Genomic DNA, 18,546 nt, shown 5'->3' with positions numbered 1-18,546 from the left:
ATTTGCGAACCCAATAGGGTCCGCATTTACGACCCTACCTTCGCATTTGCGATCATTGCAAGGGTCGACCAGGTTCACAAATGCGATGGTTTTGTCGCAATTGCGACCTTCGCATTTGCGAACCTGATGTCGAAAATGCGACATCAGAGACCTGGACATAACTTTTAAAAACGGGACTTAGGCCATTTATTTCATTTCACTTCTATACTTGGGCGATTTGGGAGCTTCCAAAGAGGGGATTTCAACCTAGCATTGTGAGGTAAGTTATTTCTACTTAATGTGAGTTTAATACTTGGGTTTTGGGTATATTAACACATGAAAATTAGTAAAAATTATGGGATTAGAGTAAAACCTAGGGTTTTGATAAAAACAAGATTTAACCACGAAAATTTGTTATGGAATGGAGTGAAAATCATATATTCTTGGTCCTTAGGTTATGGGTAATAACTTTCTTCAAAAATATCCGGAATCAGGGCACGTGGGCCTGGCGGTGAAATTGAGGAATCTTGTAATTTGGATTTGGGAATCACTCTAATGGTTGGGATATGAACTTTTAAGCCTATATCGATTAGTTTTTATGCCATTTGAATAGTTTTGGTGTGTTTGGCGCCAAATTGAGGATTTGGCCACAAGCTTAGACTGGAAAGTAGACCGTGAAGCAAGGTAAGTCTCTTTTATAACCTTGTAAGAGGGAAATCTCCCCATAGGTAAACTTAATTAAGATGTGATTTGAATGTGAGGGGCTACGTACGCACAGAGTTACGAGAGTCCGTACGTGGCTACTATTCCTTTTATGTCTGGGTAGTTCTAGGCTTACACATGCTTTGTGGGTGTTGTTATATGATTATAAATTGTAGAATGACATTGATTGAAACCTCGTTGAGAATGTTATTTTGAAAAGAATTAAAGAAACATTTAAGTTGTATTTATACTTAACCGCGTCGCAAATGTATTCCGCGAGCGGGGTGATTATTTCCACTACTCTCATGGGAGCGGGCCATTCGCCTTGACAGTTTGGTAATTGTAAATATATGGTTCGGGCCTTTCACCCTCGACAGTGCATAATTTTCTTTTATGTTGGATCGGGCCGAACGTCCTCGGAGGAAATTTCGTGCTAATGGAACCGGAACCTCTTATAATCCGTATGATTTATTGTTTTAAAGACCACTTGTTTGAAAGAAGGAAAAGCTTAGATTTATTAATTGATGAGGGGATTTTCAGTATTATTTCTTATTTACACTTGTTTCTATCTATGTACTTTGTGAATTGGAATATTGAATTTCATATTATCACATTATTGACCCTAGTGAGTGTCAAGTCGATCCCTCGTCACTACTTCTTCGAGGTTAGACTAGATACTTACTCGGTACATATTGGTTATGTACTCATGCTACGCTTCTGTACTTAATTGTGCAGGGTCTGAGGTAGGTGCATCTGGCAACCCGTCTGGTGTGCATTCTTGATAGTTGGCCGAGATTCCATGGTAAGCTACTCCTTTCCGATGCCGTTCAGCAGCATGATCTTTTGTTTTTGACTGTCTATTCTATTTCAGGCAATAGGATAGATGTATATTTTTTGTATATTCTACTAGATGCCCATATACTTGTGACACCAGGTCTTGGAACACACATTAGTAGACTATTCTTTTGGAAAGTAATCACTTAATTTTGACATCATTTGGTCACTTCTGTTTCAAATTGCCTAAACTATTCATTATTATTGAATGTTTTAAATTCAATCTAAGTAGATGTTGGAAATGTTTTGGTAACATAAATGGAACCCATTAGTTGGTTTTGGCTTGCCTAACCTCGGTGTTGGGCGCCATCGCGACCTAGATTGGAAATTGGATCGTAACAACATGGTATCAAAGCACTAGGTTCACGTAGGTCTCACAAGTCATGGGCAAACCTAATAGAGTCTTGCGGATTGGTACGGAGACGTCTGTATCTATCTTCGAGAGGTTATAGGGTGTTAGAAAAACTACTCTTTATTCATCTCCTATCATGCAGTTGATGGTATACTAAATTCCCTTCTCCTATTCTCTCACAGATGGTGAGGACGCGCATGACAGATGTTCTAGACCCGGGAGGAGCTGCTCCCCCCGTTGCTAGAGGCCGTGGCAGAGGCCGCAGGAGGGCACCGGCCCGAGGCAGGGGACGACGGCGTCCCAAAGCTACCCCAGTTGCACCACCAGCAGATCCTGCGGGGGATCCTATCATAGAGGAGTAGGGCGAGGTGCCCGCAGTTGAGCCTACCCCGGAGGACTTCATGACAGCATCGGGTTTCCAAGAGGTCATGGGCCGAATGTTGCGGTTCATGGACACCATGACTCAGGTTGGTTTATTTCCAGCGGGCCCAGCCACATCTCAGGTGGGAGGGGAGCACAGACCCCTACCGCCCAGGCTCCCGGTTATGCAGCGGTAGTGTATCAGACTCCAGGTGCACTACCAGCGGATGGGGCTCAACCAGTTACTGCAGTGGTACCCGAGCCCAGACCGGCTGCGAACGGCGATCCACAAAAGTTACTGGACAGATGGACTAGGCTACACCCTCCCATCTTCGGAGGTAAGTGTCATGTGGATGCTTATGATTTCATTGATAGGTGTAAGGACAGACTGCACAACATGAGATATTAGAGTCTCATGGGGTTGACTTCGCTACATTCCAGCTGGAGGGCAGGGTTCGTAGATGGTGGCAATCTTATGTTCTGGGCAGGCCAGTGGGTTCTCCTCCCATTACTCGGGGTCAGTTCACACAGCTTTTCCTAGGCAGGTATATCCACCCTCTCAGAGGGAAGAGTAACGGTGCCAGTTCGAGCAGCTCGAGCAGGGTCAGATGTCTTCGACCGACTATGAGGCGAGATTCCCTGAGTTGTCTCTCCAAGAACTCATGATACTCCCTACGGCCGCAGAGAGAGTGCGGAGATTTGTTGCGGGGTTACACCCCGATATTCGAGCTAGCATGGCCCGAGAGGTTGAGATGGGGACTGAGTATCAGCTAGTGGTGGAGATTGCTCGGAGGATTGAGGGTTACCAGCAGAGGGGTAGAGAGCAGTTGCAACAGGATAAGAGGACCTGATTCTCTGAGAGTTTAGAGGTACCCCAGCTAGGGGAAAAGGTCACTTTGGGAGGGGTCAGCCCAGCAGGCCCCCATATTCAGCACCACCACCACCTCCTCGAGGTGCTCCAGTGAGGCCTTATTTTAGTGTGATGCCGGAGAGTTCTTACCGCTCACCAGCTATTCAGGGTTCCTCCGGTGGGTATTCTGGTCATCCGATGCTTACTTCAGTGCTATGCCACAGAGTTCATATCGTCCAGCAGCCGTTCAGCGTTATTCTAGAGGGTGTACAGGCCAGTAGGCTCAGGATTCAGGACAACAGTCTATGGCACCGCAGGGTTGTTATGAGTGTGGGGATCCAGGTCACATGAAGAGATTTTGTCCAAGACTTTGGGGCAAGGCAGTACAACAGGGTTATCAGCCTATGATTACAGCACCAGCCATCCGACCGCCCAGAGGTGGAGGACAGGCTGGCAGGGGCCGTCCTAGAGGTGGAAGCCAAACAGGGGGAGGTCAGTCAACTATTGCTCAGCCCGGCAGAGGCCAGCCAGCCAGCGCTCCAGCCAGATTCTATGCTTTTTCGGCCAGACTAGATGCAGTGGCCTCAGATGCCGTGATCACATGTACTATTTCTGTTTGCGGTATGGATGGTTCGGTATTGTTTGATCCAGGTCTACATATTCATATGTGTCATCTCTGTTTGCTCATTTCTTGGATATTCCTTGTGAGTCCTTGGGTACTCCTGTCTATGTGTCCACTCCTGTGGGCGATTCTGTGGTTGTGGATCGGATCTACCGGTCCTGTGTGGTTACCTTCTGTGGTTACGATACTAGAGCGGATCTCCTGTTACTTGACATGATCGACTTTGAGGTCATCTTGGGCATGGATTGGTTATCTCCATATCACGCCATCCTTGACTGTCATGCCAAGACTGTTACTTTAGCGATGCCAGAGTTCCCGAGATTGGAGTGGAAGGGTTCCTCCGTTAGTTCATCTAGTCGGGTCATCTCTTTCTTGAAGGCTCGACATCTGGTCGAGAAGGGTTATTTGGTGTATCTAGCATATGTTTGGGACACCACTGTAGATACTTCGACGATTGATTCAGTACCAGTAGTTCGGGAGTTCGCCGATGTGTTTCCTTCTAACCTTCCAAGCATGCCACCAGATCGTGACATTGATTTCTGCGTTGATTTGGCTCCAGGCACCCAGCCTATACCTATCCCACCATACTGTATGGCTCCGAAAGAGTTGAAAGAGTTAAAGGAGCAGCTTGAGGAGTTGTTAGCAAAGGGGTTTGTTAGACCGAGTGTGTCACCTTGTGGTGCATCGGTGTTATTTGTGTAGAAGAAGGATGGGACCATGTGTATGTGCATTGATTACCGCTAGTTGAACAAGGCTACCATCAAGAACAAGTACCCGTTGCCGCGCATTGATGATCTGTTCGACCAGTTGTAGGGTGCTAGGGTGTTCTCTAAGATTGACTTGAGATCAGGGTATCATCAGTTGAAGATTTGGGACTCAGATGTTCCGAAGACTGCTTTCCGTACGAGATATGTCCATTATGAGTTTCTGGTGATGTCCTTTGGCTTGAGTAATGCCCCAGCGGCGTTTATGGACTTGATGAACCGGGTGTTCAGGCCTTATATTGATTCCTTTGTTATTGTCTTCAATGACGACATCTTGATATACTCACGTAGCCTGGAGGAGCACGAGCAGCATTTGATGGTAGTGCTTCAGACCTTGAGAGAGCAGAAGCTATATGCTAAGTTCTCCAAGTGTGAGTTTTGGCTAGAGTTAGTAGCATTCTCGGGGCATATTCTATCAGGAGAGGGTGTTAAGGTGGATCCAAGAAGATTGAGGCAGTTCAGAGTTAGCCACGCCCTACCTCAATGACTGAGATCAGGAGCTTCCTGGGTTTAGCAGGTTATTATCGCCGATTTGTACAGGGCTTTTCATCTGTTGCATCACCTTTGACTAGATTGACCCAGAAGGGTGCTCCTTTCCATTGGTCCGATGATTGTGAGGCGAGCTTTCAGAAGCTCAAGACAACTTTGATACGACACCGGTTCTAGTGTTTCCTTCCAGTTCGGGGATGTATACAATATATTACGACGCTTCCCGCGTTGGCTTGGGATGTGTATTGATGCAGGGGGGAAGAGTTATTGCATATGCTTCACGTCAGTTGAAGATTCATGAGAAGAATTACCCTGTGTACGACCTAGAGTTAGCAGCGATTGTTCATGCTCTTAAGATATGGAGGCATTATCTGTATGGGGTGTCGTGTGAGGTTTATACTGATCATCGCAGCTTACAACATTTGTTTAAGCAGAGGGATCTCAATTCGAGGCAGGGTAGATGGCTGGAGTTACTAAAGGATTATGACATCACCATTCTTTATCATCCAGGCAAGGCAAATGTGGTCGTGAATGCCTTGAGTAGGAAGGCAGAGAGTATGGGTAGCTTGGCATTCATTTCAGCGGAGGAGAGGCCATTAGCTTTGGACATTCAGTCCTTGGCTAACAGACTTGTGAGGTTGGACATTTCAGAGCCCGACCAAGTCCTTGCGTGTGTTGTTGCTCAGTCTTCATTATTGGGGTAGATCAAGGCTCAGTAGTTCGATGATCCGCATTTGGCAGTTCTTAGAGAGACGGTGCAATAGGGTAGTGCCAAGGAGGTTTCTATTGGCGAGGATGGTGTTCTGCGACTCCAGGGTCGCCTATGTGTTCCTAATGTCGATGTCTTGAGAGAGAGGATTGTGGAGGAGGCACACAGTTCGCGATATTCTATTCATCCAGGTGCCACGAAGATGTATCGTGACTTGAGGCAACATTATTGGTGGCGGCGGATGAAGAAAGACATAGTTGAGTATGTGGCTAGGTGTTTGAATTGCCAGCAGGTTAAGTATGAGCACCAGAGGCCAGGTGGCAATCTTCAGCAGATGCCCGTACCTGAGTGGAAATGGGAGTGCATCACTATGGACTTCGTAGTTGGGTTACCGCGGACGTTGCGGAAGTTTGATGCAGTTTGGGTTATTGTCGACAGATTGACCAAGTCGGCACACTTCATTCCAATAGTGACTACTTATACTTCAGAGAGGTTGGCTCAGATCTACATTCGGGAGATAGTTCGATTGCACGGTGTGCCTGTTTCCATCATATCAGATAGAGGTCCTCAGTTCACTTCCCATTTCTGGAGAGCTGTTCAGAGTGAGTTGGGGACCCGTGTGGAGCTCAGCACAATATTCCATCCTCAGACCGACGGATAGTCGGAGCGGATAGTTCAGATTTTGGAGGACATGCTTAGGGCATGTGTGATTGACTTTGGAGGACAGTGGGACCAGTTCTTGCCTTTGGCCGAGTTTGCTTACAACAATAGTTATCAGTACAACATCGAGATGGCCACATTTGAGGCTTTATATGGTCGGCGATGTCGTTCTCCTATCGGGTGGTTTGAGCCCGGTGAGGCTAAGTTATATGGTACAAATTTGGTGAAAGATGCCTTAGAGAAGGTAAAGTTGATTCAGGAAAGACTTCGCACAGTACAGTCCAGATAGAAAAGTTACGCGGATCAGAAGGCGCGTGATGTATCATTCATGGTCGGTGAGAAGGTCCTCTTGAAAGTTTCATCGATGAAGGGTATTATGAGATTCGGGAAGAAGGGAAAGTTGAGCCCAAGGTTTATTGGCCCATTTGAGGTGTTGAGGCGAGTTGGGGAGGTTGCTTATGAGCCTGCCTTACCTCCCAGCCTATCAGGAGTTGATCTAGTTTTTCACGTATCTATGCTTCGGAAGTATCACGCCGACTTGTCCCATGTGTTAGACTTCAGCACTATCTAGCTAGATGAGAGTTTGGGTTATGAGGAGGAGCTAGTTGCCATTATTGATAGGTAGGATCGCCAGTTGAGATCCAAGAGGATTTCCGCGGTAAAGGTCCAGTGGAGGGGCTAACCAGTCGAGGAGGCGACCTGGGAGTTCGAGGAGGACATGCGGAGCAGATATCCCCATCTTTTCCCTAGCTCAGGTACTTTTCTATGTGCGTTCGAGGACAAACGTTGGTTTAAGAGGTGGAGAATGTAATGACCCGATTGATCGTTTTGCTTTCTAGAACCCCGTTCCCCTAATTAAAACTTCCGGTACTTGCTTTAACTGATTTATGACTTGCGGGGATGGTTGGTTCGGGATTTGGAAGAGTTTGGGTTGAAATCGGAACACTTGGTTCCTTAAGGTTGGATTAAAAAGGCCAAGTTTGACTTCGGTCAACATTTCTAGTAAACAGACCCGGACTCGTGTTTTGACGGTCCCGGAGGATCCGTAGTAAAATATGGGACTTGGGCGTATGCCCAGAATCGAATTCCGAGGTCCTTAACTCGAGTAATGAATTTTTAGTTAAAAATTGTTAAGCTGAAAATCTAAGGATTTAAAGAAATTGAATAATGTTTGATCATGTTGGTATCAGGCCCGTATGTTGGTTCCAGAGGCCGGTACAGGACCAATATAATATTTAAGCCATGTTTGTGAAATCTGGTGAGAAACGGGACTGATCTGACGTGATTCGGACGTCCGGTTGTAAAAATAGGAATTTTTAATGTTCTTAAGGATTTCATGCGTTTTGGTGTTAAATCCGTAGTTTTAGATGTTATTTAGGCGATTTGATCGCTCGAGCAAGTTTGTACGATGTTGTTGGACTTGTGTGAGTATTCAGAGTGGAGCCCCGAGGGCTCGGGTGAGTTTCAGACGCGGGTTACAATTTTCTGGTGTTTCTTGGCAGAGTTGCAGGTCTCGCAAATGCAAGGAAATGTTCGCATTTGCGATCCTCGCATTTGCGAGGAAGGCTTCCCATTTGCGATGAAGCCTGGGTTGGGGCAGTGGTCGCATTTGCGACATGTTGTTCGCATTTGCGATCATTGCAAGGGTCAACCAGGTTTGCAACTGTGATGGTTTTTTCGCAATTACGGCCTTCGCATTTGCAAACCTGATGTCGCAAATGCGACATCAGAGACCTGGACACAACTTTTAAAAAACAGGACTTAGGCCATTTATTTTATTTCACTCTTACACTTGGGCGATTTGGGAGCTTCCAAAGAGGGGATTTTAACCTAGCATTGTGAGGCAAGTTATTTCTACTTAATGTGAGTTTAATACTTGGGTTTTGGGTAGATTAACACATGTAAATTAGTAAAAATTATGGGATTAGAGTAAAACCTAGGGTTTTGATAAAAACAAGATTTAACCACGAAATTTGTTATGGAATGGAGTAAAAATCATATATTCTTGATCCTTAGGTTATGGGTAATAACTTTCTTCAAAAAATTTCGGAATCAGGACACGTGGGCCCGGGGTGTGAAATTGAGGAATCTTGTAATTTGGATTTGGGAATCACTCTAATGGTTGGGATATGAACTTTTAAGCATATATTGATTAGTTATTATGCCATTTGAATAGTTTTTGAGTGTTTGGCGCCAAATTGAGGATTTGGGCATAAGCTTAGACCGGAAAGTAGACCGTGAAGCAAGGTAAGTCTCTTTTCTAACCTTGTAAGAAGGAAATCTCCCCATAGGTAAACTTAATTAATATGTGATTTTATTGTGGGGGGCTACGTACGCACGAAGTGACGAGAGTCCATACGTGGCTACTATTCCTGTTATGTCCGGATAGTTCTAGGCTTACACTATGCTTTGTGGGTGTTGTGTTATGATTATAAATTGTTGAATGGCATTGATTGAAACCTCGTCGAGAATGTTATGATTCCAAGGATTTCAAGTAAATAATTATTTTGAAAAGAATTAAAGAAACATTTAAGTTGTATTTATACTTAACCGCGTCGCAAATATATTCCGCAAGCGGGGTGATTATTTTCACTACTCTCATGGGAGAGGGCCGTTCGTCTCGGCAGGTTGGTAATTGTAAATATATGGTTCGGGCCGTTCGACCCTCGGCAGTGCACAATTTACTTTTATGTTGGATCGGGCCGAACGTCCTCGGTGGAAATTTTGTGATAGTGGAATCGGAACCTCTTATAATCCGTATGATTTATTGTTTGAAAGACCACTTGTTTTAAAAGAAGGAAATGCTTAGATTTATTAATTGATGAGGGGATTTTCAGTATTATTTCTTATTTGGACTTGTTTCTATCTATGTACTTTGTGAATTGGAATATTGAACTTCATATTATCACATTATTGACCCTAGTGAGTGTCAAGTCGACCCTTCGTCACTACTTCTTCGAGGTTAGACTAGACACTTACTGGGTACATATTGTTTATGTACTCATGCTACGCTTCTGTACTTAATTGTACAGGGTCTGAGGCAGGTGCATCTGGCTACCCATCTGGTGCGCATTCTTGATAGTTGGCCGAGATTGCACGGTGAGCTGCTCCTTTTCGATGCCGTTCAACAGCATGATGGAGTCTCTCTTTTGTTTTTGACTGTCTATTCTATTTCAAGCAGTAGGATAGATATATTCTTTTGTATATTCTACTAGATGCCCATATACTTGTGACACCAGGTCTTGGCACACACATTAGTAGACTATTCGTTTGGAATGTAATCACTTAATTTTGACATCATTTGGTCACTTCAGTTTCAAATTGCCTAAACTATTCATTATTATTGAATGTTTTAAATTCAATCTAAGTAGATGTTGGAAATGTTTTGGTAACATAAATGGAACCCACTAGTTGGTTAAGTTTGGCTTGCCTAACCTCGGTGTTGGGCGCCATCACAATCTAGATTGGAAATTGGGTCGTGACAACTCTTCAGGCATCTTCTTCGTCCTAAAATTGACGTTAAACAACCTAGAGTCATTCCAAGCTCGCCTTACTCACGCTCTTCCAGAATTCCTCAGGATCTCGTCTGGCCGATCGACAATTTCACATAAATCAAATAGAAAAAATAACATAAGAAGTTAACATGAATTATATTTCTTTATTCAACAATGGGAAAGATTTACACCACACCCAAGTAGATCCTAACCACCTAGCTGGAATCTACATTAACCTATCAAAATTACAACAACAAAAAAAAAAAGAAAAAAGAAGATATCACAAAAGAAACTCTTTTTATTCAAAAATGAAAAGAAATGGTCAAGAAAAAGAAAAAAACTAGTTGTACAGAGCATATATCTACATTAGACTTCTATGTCACTTGACTTGCTTCATTGTGCTGAAAATTGGGAAGTTCATGCAGCTAGAACAGTTGCCGTCCAACATAAAACTTGGTTCTCTTGGAATTGTCAAAGGCCTTGTTGATCTGAGGTACAAGAACATAAGTTAGCTAGATTTAATTGAACTCATCATATTTGACATAGACATACATATGTGTAAAAAGGGTAGCTCGGTGAATAAAGTATCCCGCATTCACACAGGTCTGGAAAAAGGTCGCACCCTCAGGGGTGTGACGTAAATAGCCTAACCTAATGCAAGCGTTAGTGATTGCTTCCACGGGTCGAACCCGTGTGAAACCTCCAAAAATTAGTGTGAAATGTTAGGTAACTGATATTTTCAGAAAAACTCAGAATCTTTAACTCATAAGGTTTAACTTCTCGAACTGTTGTTGATAAATCAGTTTGTTGTTCAATCATACCTCTCTAATCACTATCCTTCATATAATAAACGCTTGTTTTTTACGATTATATTTTATAAGAAGTTAAGTCTTTAGAATAGTTTCATTTGTTTCTAATAGAAATATATTCATATAAATTTGATCAACTTTCTACTTAATTAGTTGAAAGAGGAAAATAATGTAGTACAGAACTAACTTTTTGTCTTTTACTTAACTATCATACCTTTGGGGAGAGAAGGGCTTATCAAAAAAAGGCATCAATTGAGCTCTTGGTATCATTTCCTTTCTTAGCATACGAACTTCTTCCTCCTCTATCATCTGTCACGTATTAAAATTGTGTTTTGTTAAGCATAAGAAATAATTCTGGTATATATAATAAAGAGAATGTGAAATGTCAACTTATTACTTTTTAAAGAGATTCATACCTTTTGTACCTTCTCTATTGTTTTCTTCTGTTGCTCTATGAAGTAAAACTTGGTTGCCACCTGTGTTTCTTTTGTTAGAATAGTATTCTATAACAGTATTCAAGGTTTTCATTTTCTTGTAAGTAAAATTAGAGCAATGAATAAGGGGATTTTTTTTAAAAAAAAAGAAAAAAAGAAATACTAACAGAATATTCAGGACGACTTGAGTAATCACTACAACATATTAAGTCTTTAACCACACTCGAAAAGTGGATTGGTTAAGACTATCAAAAAGTGTTAATTTTGATCAAAGGTCATGACTTTTTTATCTAAGGCAATGCGCTTCAGAGGTGGCTTAAATAGGCGTAACCTTTTTCGTATAAAATAATGCTTTCCATGAGGCAAAGTATACATTTACACTTTTGAAGTGCGGCATTTGTATGTTAATAACTTAAAGGCCACACTTTTCACGCGTGGTTCCTAAAGCAACCAACGGGGAAACCCATAACCGCTATCCTTCGGGAGAGCATAAGATTAACCCCACTCCTTTTAACAGTCCATAAACCACATAGGAGGGTAAATCGTCTAGGCAAACGTCATCAGACTAGCTCGACCGAGGAGGTATACAAGTGGGTTTCGAACCCTATATCTCCCATTTCACTACAAAATAAATAAAATTAGCTATGATCTTTGTCGCTAGTCCGTCGCTAAATCGTTTGTGGCTAATAATATTTTTTTGATAATATGTCGCTAATCCGTCGCTAAATAGGATAGCGACAGATTTTTTGGTTCAGCTACAAATTTATCTATCGTTAATTCCCGTTTGTTAGTTTGAAAAGTTCCCTGCTCAACCAACTCGGCCATCCCGAAGGGTAAATACTGGCCTTTGTTACTATGCTTTCCCAGTTTCCAGTACCCCAAGGCCATACTTTTGTGAATAATTTTTTTTTTTTTTTTTTTTTTTTTTTTACATATATCTTGTAGTCACATAACATTTATTATCAAATAATGAATAGTAGGCCAAATGTTTTGAAATTCTTGCTAAGGTGAAATTAGTCACTTCTTATTATATTAATAAACATCAATTAATACTTACCGAGTAATTAAACAAAGCACGCCTCCTTGCTCTTTGTTGAGTATGAAGTTTGATCTCCACTGGTCTGGTATTATCCTTTGCTAATGGCTTTTGTTGAGCCTATACATAATTAAATGGAATTTAATTAATAGCTCTTTGATTTCGAATGAAACTTAATTCATCTGACTCAATATTTTACCTTGTTTTTGTCAACCGAACGCTCTTTTGGCTCATCTCTTAACTGTAAGGACAGTTTAAAGTTAAGTATATGTAGCAGCATCTTAAAATGAGACATAACATTTTACAAATATTTCTCGTCTTAGAACATAATGTCAAGATTTATCAAAACATTACTCTTTTCATAAAAGTACAATTAAATAAGAAATGATTCCTATGTTTTTTTATAACTGTCTATAGTAAATGTACGGGTCGATAATTTGAAAAAAAACAAAGAAAAAGAAGAAGAAATTAAGTACTAGCTTATTTCAGCTAAAGATATAGTGATAATGTAAAAATTCTTCTCCACTAGTGGTACATAAATAAAGCATCTACGATTAATTCATATTCATTACAATTTCAGTCAATTAAAGATTAAGAAGTATTTTAAGACATAGAAAATTTTCTTTTTTCCTGGTCAGGTCAATAAAGTAGTGAAATTCTTCGGTTTTTATTATTTGAAATCAATAGATGATTTTCTTGTAGTCTTTCTAGAATGTGGTCTTATATCAGGAGGTCTAGGAGTGATATTACTTTTCAATTCAATTTATTCCGCCTTTTCATTGGGATTGGTTCTTGTTTACACTTTGTTATTCTATATTCTACTTAACTTCTACTTCGTAGCTGATGTGCAAATAGTTATTTACGTAGGAGCTATAAATAAATGTGTATTTCTATATTTATGTACTTGTATTTGTATGATTACATCTAATAGTTTGATCTTTACCAACGTGTGATTGACTAATAATGTAAAAAAGGCAGCCGGCCTGATGCATAAAGTATTCCGCATTTACGCAGGGTTCAGGGAAGGACCACACCTTAAGGGGTGTGATGTAGGCAGCATATAGCATCAATGGCTTATTCCACTGCTCAAACCCGTGACCTATAAGTTTACGGAGATAACTTTATTGTTGCTCCAAGGCTTCCTTCGTAATTGACTAATAATGTGTGAAACACTAAACGAAAAATAAGACTTGAAGTATATAATTGTGTCGTACCACATTACTGTTCTTCATCAATTGAAGTTGAGGAGAACTACATCTCATTGATCTTCCAGGAGATTGAATTGCGGATTGTGAACTGCTCTTTACAAGCTGAAATATAAAGAAGCAAAAATTAAAAGTTGCTATATAATTAGAGCAAATAGTAAATAAATGTGTTAAAAAGAAAACACAAGTAGCTAGAAATCATAATTCTCACCTTTTGAGTAGATTTAGTGTTTGAACTCTCCATGTGATTAGCTGAAGGGATATGATTGATTCTAACTAAAACTTAGATTTATATAATTATATACAAACACACCATGTGGGATTAATTAAAGGAGTTTGGAGATTTGCATTTGTTTATGGGATCAGAATCACTTGTTGTTGTTCCATCACCAGCATTATGTTCAGAAATTTTATGATCTCTCTTCTACCAAACTTTCAGATTAAATTTCCCTCTCATGTATCAGTAATTTAAACTTTGTAATTGCATATATTTAATTAAATGCTCATGCTTATAAATTCTTCATACGATGAGTCACTTTGATTCATGCATACATATCTTATATCTTAAGATAAATGATAAGTCCCTTTAGCATTAATGAATAGATTACATTCTTCAAGATCTAGTAAGCAGAATTAACTAAAAATGATTACAAGTAACTTCCTTTTTAAAATGCAAAAAACAACTATAGTAATTAGCATATCAAAAAATTCCTAAATGGAGAACCAAACGATCATAAAGGAATATTTTGTGGCTCAAGATAATGAAAAGGGGAAATTCATGAGGTTATAAGCAATTATGTAAGCGTTAGTTTTTTTTATCTTTTTTGTCTCCCACTCGGTGTCCAGTATGGGATAAATTCAAAAATAGTCAGATTTACAAGTGGTCGTTCAAAAATAGCCCAGTTTCAAAAGTAATCGAAATATAGCCACTTTTCATGTAAAGATAAATCTGAGCGAAAACACTGTTCAAAACCCGAAAAACACGCCAGTATATTATGTTGGAGTTCCAGCATAAGTATACTTGAACTCTAGCATATTAGACTGGAGTTCCAGGATAAGTATGCTGGAACTCCAGCATAATATGATGGAGTTCCAGCATAAGTACACTAGAACTCCAGCATAATATACTGGAGTTCCAGCAAAGTATACCGGTCCAGTATAATATGCTGTAAGTTCATACACAAGTGCTCGAATCTCCAGTATATTATGCTGGAACTTTCCGTGTATTGGAGTTCCAGCATAATATGCTGGAAATTCATACACAGGTGCACCGAACTCCAGTATATTATGCTGGACCGTTCTCTGTTGCAGCAAAATAGTGACTATTTTTCATTGATTTGGTAAACGCTGGCTATTTTTGAATGACCAGTCCGAAAACTGGCTAGTCCGTGCTATTTTAACGTCCAGTACTCGTATTGGACCCTGACTAATTTGAATCCGCGCCACATAAGACAAGGCCCATTAAAGGGGAAACGCTCCATTTATACAGGGATCTTTTTCATCCCATAGCTCAAAGCCGAGACATATGGTTAAGCGTGGAAGGATCCTATATATGGCCACGACATGATCCATTAGTAGTGTATGCCTTATTTTTTCAACATTTCCTCAATTCCATTTATATACATTCTATCTTTAGATACTTTTTCTAATTATTTTCCTGCTCCTCGTGTTGAAGATATTCAAAATAAAATAAAAAAAATCCCACACTCGTAAATATAAGAATTGTGTACAAGAATAAAGAAAAAAGAAGTGAAAATCCATGTTCTAAAACATACTAATAACTGTTTAACAAACTTGATGGAGTTGTGAGTTAATGTCATAGTAATGAAAAGGGTTCAACGTAAAGATTAAGATTTTGTTTAAGACTAATTGCAGTCAATTATTCAATTAGAAAAACAGTTAAGAAACAAAGATGGAAGGTAGCCTTTCCTTTCTTGGGCAGTTTGTTGGTATCTTGTCAAAGGGGATAAAATTGGGCATGTCATACAGTTAGGTCATGAATTTGAAAATTTAACAACTAATTGAAATGCTTATGTTTCAAGTTTTGTTGTACTTATTGCAACTTTATTCACTGATAACACGGTGTTTGGAAAAATAGACTACAAACAATTGAAGGCGCCACGTTCCACATGTTCTAGGAACCTCAGTGCGGGTACTTGGAACCTTAGCACGAGCACTCGCCACCAGGGGTGTACCCAAGTGGTGAGAAGTGTAAGGAAAATCAGTAGATAATATTGACTAAGAACAATAAGGAAAGAAGGCTACAACTTATCAAAAATACTGTATCGTGGCAAGCCATTGCCTTGAAAGCGATTTCGGCCCGACTGGGTGCAAATCGTTAAGGCCGGTCGCTCCTCAAGGTTCCACAGCACCTCCAGACATATGCACTCGTGGCTGGAAGTTTAGAATTTGCACAAAACAGTTGCCCAGGAAGAAGAGAAGATGAAGGTATTTTATGTGTTGGATAATTCACAAAGAAAACTAGGAAAAAATGAATGATTAGCTAGATGTATTCTTGGTTAAGAATTGAGTGATTATGATGGCTAATTCATAACCTATTTATAGGAAATTAAGGAAGTTGCATGTATGACAAGTGTCGAGAGACTTTTGACACTTGTCCCATTATGTTAGTCCACTTGGCTCCAATATTGACAAGTGTATCTTGTCTTCCATGCATGAAGACATATGGTAGATTTGCATAGCCATTTGTCAAAGTCATTCAACACTTGGCTTTAAGGCTTCACGAGAGACGCCACTTGGAAATAGATAGGACATTTGAAAAATAAAAAACTCATGGCTATTGGTTGTAAATAGAATTTCAAAAAGAAGTTTTTGATTTTGCATTATGAATATTTCCAACAATTCCCCCCTAATGCAAAGACAAAAATAGAACAATTCTGGGCAAAAGAAGGAACATGTACTTAAGTGTCAATGTGAGCACGTGATTTTTGCCGCGCTTAAATTACTCCTATAGAATTCATTAAAATTAGAATTTTTCTTTTAGTATTTGAATTTTTAGGAATTAACTGCATGATTTTGTATTTTTGTGTGCATTTTTAGTTGTCATAAAAAATGAAAAGAAAAATTACAAAATAGCATACTTGCATTTAGAACCCAATTTTAGATTTTTAGATTAATTAATATCATTGAAAATAGGAGAAAATAATTAAAAATAGCCCTTTATATTGTTTTACTTTCAAATTTTTGATTTTTCCTTAAACTAGGATTTGTTTAATTTTTGAGAAATTAATTAATCTCATTTTAGAATTAAATCAGATTTTGGCTATATTTTAATTTTTGTACTTAGTAAAAACCAAAATTTAAATAAATAAAAAGAGAAGAGGAAGTAAAACAAATAAAAAGAATGGAATTAATTGAATTAATAAATTTGAAAGCCTCTTTAAGATTAAAACATTTGGGCCAGTTAGTTCAGCCCAAAACGAAGCCCCTGAGTGACCCAAACCCGTAGCCCAGTCTGGTCTATCTGCCCCGTCCCCTAAACGACCCCGTTTCGATATGTTTTGATCCTGGCCGTCGAGGATCTTTGATCCTACGGTCGGGAACTGAGGGTATCTAGGTATAAAACGATCGGATAAGCCCTACCCCCCCAAGTCGTCTCTACCACTCCCATTATCAGAAAACGTAACGCCACTGGTTCCGCCCCAAAACCGCCGCTGGAAATCGCCTCACGGCGGCGGCCGGTCTCCAAACTCGTCCAAAACCTCCTTCTCCCCTTTCCAAATCCATGACTAGTTTTCCCCAAATCCTAGCCGATCCCCTCGAATCTTGAATCAAAGATTCCGGCCAAAATCCTAATTCACCCAATTCCGTTCAAATTAACACCTTAGAACCGCCTTCCTCTCCTCTTTCCAAACCCCCAAACCCCGTCCCTCGAATCCCCGCCGAACTCCTCGACTATCAAATCAAAGTTCCGGCCAAAATCCTAAATTCCCCAAACCTCACCAAATTGATACCATATGACCTCCTCACTTCCCTCGTGCTGAATCTATCATCAGTGGCCTTCGAATCTCGCCGGAGTTGCTCGAATTTTAAATCTGAGAAAACGGCAGGACTCTAGAAGTTACACCGGTGAGTTTTTAAATTTCTTTTGGTTTTTGTTGTTTATTTATAGGAATTAATTTCGCTCCCATGATGGTTTTGCTTCATGATTTAATTGATTTGAGTTTTTTTTATCTGTTTGGAGCCATAATCCTCATCTGCTTTTATTTGTTCGTGTCATCTTGTTTGAGTGCTAATAATCTATGACATGATTTGGTTCATTTAGTTTTGTCATTAGGGCATAGTTCTTGTTTTTGTTCAGTGCTTTAGGATTAGTTTAAGTTTCTGTTAAGTCAGTAAGCTTCTTCTCTCATCTGATTAAATTTTCTTCATGATTAATTGATTCTGATTTGTTTTAGTCGTTACTTTTGGTTTGATTCTGTTCTGTTTTGATTTTTATATTTGGTTCCAATTAATTGATCCATAGATGTTCTTGTTAAATTGATCTTAGCCCTGTTAGTTCATTGATTACCTTAGGTTTTAATTAGAATTAATTAGTTTAGGATGATCTTATCGGATTTGTTTGGATTTAGCTGGATTTTCCATTTCTTTTGAATAATTGACCACAGTCACTAACTAAGGTAAATGGGCTAGGTTCAGGCTGGTAATTTCAAATTAAATAAAAGGGTAATTCAATGGAAGAAAATATTGCAAATAATTCATTTGGAAAGTCCTAGAATATTCTAGATGGGGTGCCAATTGTAATTTTAGAAACTTAGAGCAGTAACTTGAGAAACAAGTTAGAAAATGAAGGACTAATGAATAAAAAACTGGGAATAAAAAGGGGGGAAAAGGGGTAAGTGAAATCGGGAAGCTTCCCCTTTATTTCTGCCTATAAAAGGCAGTTCCCCTGTCTTCTTTAACAAGTTTTTGAGCCCCCTAAAAATCCCCCCCAAAAGCTTCCACAAGCTTTGAACCTCTGAAAATTTGAAATTAAAAAAAAACCAAAATCCAAAAACTGTAGTTCAAGCAATCTGAAAAGTTCTTCCCTTAGTTTAGATCCTAGTTCTTCAAAAAATCCAAAAACAATACAAAATTCCAAAAAATTCTATTCTATTGAAGTTCCTTAGTTTGATTTCGAGTTCCAGCTGCTGATTCAAGTTTTTTAGCTTAGATAAGGATAGAAATGGTTTGAAAATTCCTGGTGTTTGATTGCTGAAATTCCAGAGGTTTACTGGATTTAGTTTT

The 18,546-nt window shown here is 39.8% G+C and overlaps 1 protein-coding gene across 1 annotated transcript; it reads right to left on the bottom strand.

The window, feature by feature from the left end:
- Positions 9,960–13,649, bottom strand: LOC109222500 (protein TPX2). Its single transcript, XM_019386853.1, has 7 exons — positions 13,511–13,649; positions 13,309–13,404; positions 12,294–12,335; positions 12,116–12,214; positions 11,041–11,100; positions 10,839–10,933; positions 9,960–10,303 (listed from the first exon to the last, which is right to left on the bottom strand). The coding sequence occupies exons 1-7, from the start codon at positions 13,541–13,543 to the stop codon at positions 10,195–10,197; spliced, it is 534 nt and encodes a 177-aa protein (XP_019242398.1). The 5' UTR covers positions 13,544–13,649; the 3' UTR covers positions 9,960–10,194.

This window comes from Nicotiana attenuata, chromosome 2, assembly GCF_001879085.1.
Source record: "Nicotiana attenuata strain UT chromosome 2, NIATTr2, whole genome shotgun sequence".
NCBI classification, from domain to species: domain Eukaryota; kingdom Viridiplantae; phylum Streptophyta; class Magnoliopsida; order Solanales; family Solanaceae; genus Nicotiana; species Nicotiana attenuata.
Note: the sequence above shows the minus strand (reverse complement) of the source record. Positions and strands in the feature narration are given on the sequence as shown.

Coding starts and splice junctions, on each gene's coding strand:
- LOC109222500 (XM_019386853.1), bottom strand. CDS start 13,543: ATGGAGAGTTCAAACACTAAATCTACTCAAAAG. Junction 12,336..13,308: donor TGATGAAGAACAGTAATGTG/GTACGACACAAT, acceptor CTGTCCTTACAG/TTAAGAGATGAGCCAAAAGA. Junction 10,304..10,838: donor AAGCCCTTCTCTCCCCAAAG/GTATGATAGTTA, acceptor CTTGTACCTCAG/ATCAACAAGGCCTTTGACAA.